The sequence below is a fragment of the Scomber japonicus genome, chromosome 19, assembly GCF_027409825.1.
Source record: "Scomber japonicus isolate fScoJap1 chromosome 19, fScoJap1.pri, whole genome shotgun sequence".
NCBI lineage: Eukaryota > Metazoa > Chordata > Actinopteri > Scombriformes > Scombridae > Scomber > Scomber japonicus.
The window spans coordinates 5,221,122-5,228,366 of record NC_070596.1 but is presented as its reverse complement, the minus strand read 5'-3'; the positions used below and the strand labels follow the sequence as shown (position 1 = coordinate 5,228,366).

General features: G+C 42.2%; 1 protein-coding gene across 1 annotated transcript; it reads right to left on the bottom strand.

Annotated features, from left to right (window-relative positions):
• Nucleotides 1-252: 252 nt before the first annotated feature.
• On the bottom strand, nucleotides 253-6,872 carry LOC128380654 (uncharacterized). The gene is made up of 7 exons (XM_053340524.1): nucleotides 6,695-6,872; nucleotides 5,203-5,388; nucleotides 4,745-5,116; nucleotides 4,536-4,649; nucleotides 2,501-3,085; nucleotides 1,153-1,269; nucleotides 253-1,067 (listed from the first exon to the last, which is right to left on the bottom strand). Exons 1-7 carry the CDS (start codon nucleotides 6,870-6,872, stop codon nucleotides 448-450), a joined length of 2,172 nt encoding a protein of 723 aa, XP_053196499.1. The 3' UTR covers nucleotides 253-447.
• Nucleotides 6,873-7,245: the final 373 nt, after the last annotated feature.

Genomic DNA, 7,245 nt, shown 5'->3' with positions numbered 1-7,245 from the left:
AGAAACCTGCACTCACTCCATTGTGCTGTAGTCTCCATGTAAAAACTGCGGGATGATTTCATTAGCTGGAAATGAATCATGGAATCACACAGTGGAGCACCCTGGTGGTCGAGTGGTTAGAGCGCATGTCATATAATCACAGCGTCCCTGGTTAAAATTCAGCCAGGGACCAACAGACTGAATAAAGGCATAAAAAGCCTAAAAATAAATCTTTAGAAAAAAAAAAGGACTCACTCAGGATGAGGCATTAAATCCGAGGAGTGTGCAACGCCCCAAGTAAGGACATCACAATTGGGTGTGGTTAAAGGTGCAACATAGCACATTTCTAACCTCCACCCATCAGTGAGTAAAGTAAAGCAGGCGTTACTCTTCAAGCTACATGGTATAAACTAGCCTGTAACTGTAGCTTTAACTGAAAATGGACAAGCTTTATCATTGAATCTCTCCTCACGCCTCCTCTGACACACTGTGGATGGTGTCAATGATCTTCTTCTTCAGTTTCTTCACTTTATCGGGCAGCGTCTCATTCAGACACTCCTCCACGTACTTGAGGAACCCGGCGTGGGGCGACACCATGTGACTCTGACAGAATGTCCTCATGAAGTCCAGCACCTCGCTGGTGGCGTCCGCCGGCGGTGGAGGCCGGCGTCTCGCTCGCTTTCGCAACGTGCCATCGTCACGAGAGGAAGACGTGGAGGGCGGGGAGGAAGAGGAGGAGGAGGAGAGCTGGGAGTCTGGTGGGGTAGGTGAGGGCGGGGCTTCCAGGCTCTGCGATGTGACGGTGGTGGTTTGGTAGGTGGTGGAGGGGCAGGTTTGGTAGTGTAGGGAGGAGGGTGGGGCTTGGTCGTCCGGGTGGAGGAGGTTGGAGTCCCGCGGTTGGGGGAAGTGGAGCTCTTCGGGCTGGTCGTCCTCGTCGCAGGAGTCGCAGAGGAACATGAGCTCGCGGTAGTGTTTCCACTTGGGGAGGTAGAAGTCTTCTGAGCCGCACGTTTTGTTGGCGCTCACTGCCTTGTGTTCACGCTGGAAGATGGTCCGCAGGTTTCTGAACTTTGTCTTTATGTCTTCCACTAAAGAACGAAAGAACAGCAGATAAACAACACTATTTCTCTTGTCATCCAGCTCTACTATAACTCAAACAGCATCGTGGGTTACCTATGAATGGGACAGGCTCGTTGTTGGACAGCAGGGTGCTCAGTGTCTCCAGCAGACTCTGTCTCAGCAGTCTGTTCCTGTAACTCTCTGACTTGTGGTTCCACAGACAGCTGTGCTCTGAACAAGAGAAAAAACATTCATTCATTATTCATTATAATACAAATGCACTCTTCAGACCTCACTTTAACAGTTAATTAAGTACACATTTAATAATGCACAACTGTAATAAATAAATTAATACAGCTGATTTCATGGTCACCACTGGAGTATCTGCCATTATTGGTAATATATGTAGAATTATGTCATCAAAGGATGAACATTCATACGATCAAATAGGGAAAAAATGTCCCAGTATCAACATGCAGATGGCATTAGATACTTGATAGCAATAATATACTTTTTTTAGTGTATAAAGTGTATGAAAGAACCAAGACCCAAGACAAATTCTACTCAGTCTAATCAGGTTTTGTGTCATTTTAGTGCTGTGTGTCTTGAGTCTATTTGTCAGTGTCCAACACCTGAGTGGATCTTAACAGACCCGAGTGTATGCAGTATTTACTCCGATAATGTGCTCCATCACAATCACTGCCATAGAAAACTGTGTGTTTTCAGTGAGAGGAGAATGTGAACTGTGAGTCGACGTGAAGAAGAAGTAAAAGGAAAAGTACAAGGAGGTACTATATTAAGTAAAACAAAGAGTAAATAGGTTAGAACATGTGTCCTTCTATCACTCAGTTGCTACAGAAGGTTTTTATTGTTGCTAGGTAACAAGAGATGGAATAGGATTTCATTTATATGATTTTACATTCAGTATGTAATATTGCACGTTGGGTTCAGGAAGGTTTTGGATCTGTTTTGGGACCTGTGAAGACCTCTAGTATAATACTAGAGGTCTAGTACAGATTTTTAAATATCTAAAATGGACCTGTGAAGACCTCTAGTATAATACTAGAGGTCTTCACAGGTCCATTTTAGATATTTAAAAAAAAAACTGTTTCACAGACTTAATACTGTATTAAGTCTGTCAAAATGTTTTTTTTTTAAATATCTAAAATCTCTTCATCTCTCTACATAATTAAATATCTTCCTCATGCCTCTGTATATATATGTATTCTACCAAGTAAGGACAGTAAGTTAGATGTCCTACATTTAAATGTTTCACCAAACTCCAGTTGGCATCAGCTTTCATAAGAAATACTTCTTGGGAAGAACACTGTCCCGATTAAACCTTTTTACAGTGTTTTGGGAACGCTGGTAACTAACTGCATGAAGAGATACTAGGAAAGCGAGGTTGAACTGGTCCTTTAACAGCTGTGAATATGAACCACTGTCAATCAACGATACCTACCGGAGTAAAAGGATATGAGCTGCTGAACTTTGGCTTCGTTCCAGTGGCAGCGAGAGTCACCAATCAGTCTGCTCTCCGTCACAACCGGGCCGAGCACGGAGAACGTCAGAGGGGACGAGTTTGTGCAAGGTTTGGTATCTAGCGGAGAACTGGATGGTGAGGAGGGGAGCGTGGAGAAAGCAGCGGTCTGACTCAATAGTTTGAGATTATCTGGAGAGCCGGTGAGGAAGATTTGGTAGGCGGTGCCGGCGTTGCTTTTGGTGTCGCTCTGACTGGAGGCGGAGGGAGCGGAGGTTTTGCTGAACTTCACACTGTTGGTTTGGGTGGAGCTGGAAGAGAAGCTGCTCAGGGTGGACGAGGGCGTTTGGGTCCCGTGTTCGGGATCTTTGTCTTCAGGTGGGATCAGTATGAGCAGGTCGTCTGAGCCGTCGTCTTCGTCGCAGCACTCGCAGAGGAAGAGCAGTTGCTGGTAGTGTTTCCATTTGGACGTGTAGAGTTTGTCGGACGCCCGGCTCGCTTGCACCGCCTTGTATTCACGGTTAAAAACGGTCCGGAGGTTCTTGAACTTGCACTTTATATCTTCAACTGTAAAACAACAACAAAGGACTCACAATCAGATTTTAGCTAGTGGATCTTTGTTGATCCACATATTCAATTCAACTTAAATAAATTCATATTTTCTTTATTTGAATTTGAGATTTCATTCAATATGATTCCTTATGAGACCATGTCAGATTCATGTGTACATGTATGTAGTCCGCCCACACACTGGAGTCCTCACTATATGCTACTGATCAATGTATATTTGTGCTGATTTGAAAATGAACTATATATATATATATACACACACACATCAGTTGGTGGTCTACTTAAAGGAGTTCAACATGTTTGGGGAAAGATATTAAATTCTTTTTATAAGAGTTAGATGAGAAAATTGTTAAAAAGTCTGTAGGTTATGTGCAGAGTTAGAGTTAGGATTCTGTTACCTTAGCTTAGGAACCAAAGTTCAATGGGCCACCCACCCCTAAAGCACTCAAAACACCTCAATCTCACCAACTAAACACCTTATTTTGGTTTGTTTATTAAGTACAAAAAGTTGTGATTTTGTTGGAGTTGCATGTTGAAACTGTGACTGTGAACTGAAATGTCTTTACAAACACCAAGCACCTCATCTCCAGCTACTGTGGATGCCAGATGATGGGTTTGGTCTTGTTTTGTTCTCAGTAATGCTGCGTTCCATTTACCTCGGGAGTTGGAAGTAGGAGCTGGGAATGACGTCACACCCAAGTGTATATCGTACCAATTTAGAAGTAAAAAAACAGTTCTAGCCCAGTTAGCCACTGTTAGCAATACCAGATGATAAAAAAACATTTTGCTGTGTTTTGCTGATAAAAACAGTGTAGCAAGTAGCAACATGTCCACAGATAAAAGTTGGACAGTGCTGTGTGTATGACTCATTTAATGAGATCCAAATAAAACAAAACTGCTAATAAACAGGATGTTACTACAACTTTCACACTGTTGATGTACGGGCCTGCCATCTCGGATTTTGAAGTTGGGGCTGGTGTGGTACGTCTGACTTTCCGAGTCAGAGATCCGACTTCAGGGGATGTTCCAGTTGAAATTTCCATCTGGGAACTCAGAAATTCTGACTTTCGAGTACAACTGGAACGCACCATAAAGGCACAATGTCACCAAACCTCACAAAGTCACTGTGATAAGACTTCAGGAAGCTGCACACAGTCACTGCACCACACTGTTACTTGCCTTTTTTACATATGTGTTTGAATATATGTTACACAAATGAGATACAGCATGCTTTAAGTGTGTATTCTTATATGAGAGTAAATATAGTCAGTGTATTTCCATACATTTTGAACCATTCCTTTACAGTAGAGACTAACTTGGGATTCATGGTGGAGTTAAAGGGATGGGATAGGCTTCTAGTGCCATGATGTAAGGCACTATAAGCCAATAAACGTTTGGTGTGTTGTTGTGCTGTAGCCTTTAAAAACAAGCAGCAACATGTGTTTACCTGAGAAAGACACTGATTGGTCAGACAGCTGGCTCTTCAGAGTCTCCAGCAGCTTCATCCTCAGCTGACGGTTGTTGTGGTTTTCAGACTTCTTGTTCCACAGACAGCTGTGCTCTGTGCACAACAACACACAACAACAACTCCCATCAGCTGTGAAACAAATGTGCTGTCATTGTACGAATCCAGATCATCATTATGCTTTGTATTACCGGAGTAAAAAGCGATCAGTGCGCGCTCCCTCTCGTCAGTCCAGTAACATTTCACCATCATGTTGGAGGGGACGCAGGGGGATGTGGAGGAAGGCGAGGAGGTGGATGGGGTCGGGAGGAAGGAGATGATCAGTCCCGGGGAGGGTAAGACGGGCCGGCTGTCGTCCTGCTGGACGATCAGAGGGGACAGCGGCTGGACGTCTGCGCAGTCGTCCAGGTCCCAGCAGCCCTGCAGGAACATGAGCTGCTGGTAGTGTTTCCACTGCGGCACAAACACATCGTTGGAGCCGCACACCTTGCTCGCCTTCACCATTTTGTACTGGCGCTGGAAGGTGGTACGGAGGTTCTTGAATTTGTTCTTGATGTCTTCCGCTGTAGGGAAAAACAAGCCAGGAATATTTGATTTTTTTTAACCTCCTACACAAAATACATGTTTGAAAAGTTGACTGCAGCGTTACCTGTGAAGGGAACAGGCGGAGGGTGAGCCGACAGAAGTATCCTCAGGCGTTCCAGGGTTTTCCATCGCAGCTGTCGGTTCTTATAGCTGTCTGACTTGTGGTTCCACAGACAGCTGTGCTCTGAGAAAGTAGAACATACAACAAGAGAATTAACTCGACTGAAATAAACAACGCGTGTACTTCTAGCTTAAGGTCAACAGGTCTGAACTAGAAGAAATGTCAGATGTTGCATCACAAGTTCAGCCAGCCTTTTTTCAAATGCCTGGCTGGAACACTATTTAGTATCAGAGAGTACAATTATTTCAAAAATGAGGCACATGCTGTTATTAATCTGCATGTAAGCCAATCAAAATTAATTGTTTTCAGCTAACAGTAAAGTAGGCTTTCACTGACTGATGTCTGGATAAGTTATAAGTCAAGATATAGAAGTAGAAAGTTTATTTTGCAAAGAATATATACATATATAAAGGTAAAGTATGTATATATTATTCTTTTTCCCCCTTGATTATTGTTGACAACTACTGTAACGCAATAATTTCCCTTTGCAGATCAATAAAATCTATATATCTGTAAGTAGAGTAGGGTGATGTTACTGTTACTTCTACTGTGGTGATTTACTGGGATAGTCATTTATGGTGTAGCTCAGATGTCATTACTTAAGGTGCTTTTTGTACTGTAATTTCACTGAGTAGCTCTGGTCTGGAGCACACGCTGTTTACATGCTGACAGATGTTTATTATGACCTTCCTGATGTAATGTGGAGGATCACGTCATACACCTACATAAAGCACAACTGCTCAGGATGTCAGATTAGATTTGATATGACAAATTTAACATTAAACTATAATGAACTGTTTGTCCCTGATACCCACAACTGGGGACAAACAACAGGAGCAAATATATACATTAAATATACTGTGCCTCATTGTTCCTGTCAAATACAGAATACAATACATATAACTGTTTTACAGCCTGTGTGTGTGATTATACTGTCAGCCAACATAAAAAATCACTAAGTGACATTTGAAAAACTGTATTTGTCAGATCAAACACTATTACTCAGATTAGGTTGATGTATTGATTGTAAATGTGTCAGACATAAGTACAGAGTAAGCTATAATTATTACTATGTTTAACTTACAAACCCTACATTGATTTTTTTTACCCCCTAATAAAACACATTAGAACACCAGGAACAAGACTTCATTCATCTATTTCTATCAGAGCTGCAGGTGACTAGTTTAGAAACCACCAGCAGGCATTATTAAGGCTTTTTTCACAGGGGAATGAGAGCTAACTTCACTTCCAGTTGCTAGTCGCCATTGCTGTTATCAGTCTGCGTCGCTCATTGCTAACAGCCGTCGGTCCCGTCGAGCAACGGTTGCCCACAAATGTTGCCGTTAATGTCAACTCCGTAGATGAAAACACAAACTTTCAGAGCAGTTTCATCACCCAGTAAGAAGTTGTTGTTGCGAGAGAGTGTTTGACTTACTGGAGAAGAACGCTATGAGCGCCCTCTCTTTCTCCTCCGTCCAGTATCTCTCCGGCGCGAAGCTGAACGGAGATATCTCCATGTTTGTTGTTGCCGTTTGGTCCTTCTTCCACTCGGCTCTCTCGGTCACGTGACGCCCAACCCCGGGCTCTGATTGGACGCACGTTACTAGACGCATTGCCCAGTAGAGGTCGCTGTTGTTTTTTTTAATTTTTCGCCAGTGAGCAAAGCAGTCGCACTAAAGCTTATTTATTGATTTATTTATTTCTATTTCAGATCAATTTCATGTAGTTGACCATTTAAATCAAGTAAATAGTTTAAATTATTTGTACAAAAAATTAAGAGTCAACCCCACCCCCCAAAACATTCATTTAAGATGAATTTAGAACACTGTACTTTGAATGATAATGTGTGTCCTATATGGGTTTTTGCATAAAAAATGTCTCCTTATCCTTATCAAATCCTTAACATATTTCCTCCAGCTCCCTTATTAAAAAAAATCAAAATATATCATAATATTTTTTTATATAATATCTATCTATAATATCTAT

Excerpts from the sequence above, each read along its gene's own strand:
- LOC128380654 (XM_053340524.1), bottom strand. The coding sequence starts at position 6,872 with ATGCGTCTAGTAACGTGCGTCCAATCAGAGCCCGGGGTTGGGCGTCAC. Across the intron at positions 5,389-6,694 it reads GCTCATAGCGTTCTTCTCCA|CTAGAAGTACACGCGTTGTT; the intron begins GTAAGTCAAACA and ends GTTGACCTTAAG. Across the intron at positions 5,117-5,202 it reads TCCGCCTGTTCCCTTCACAG|CGGAAGACATCAAGAACAAA; the intron begins GTAACGCTGCAG and ends TTTTCCCTACAG.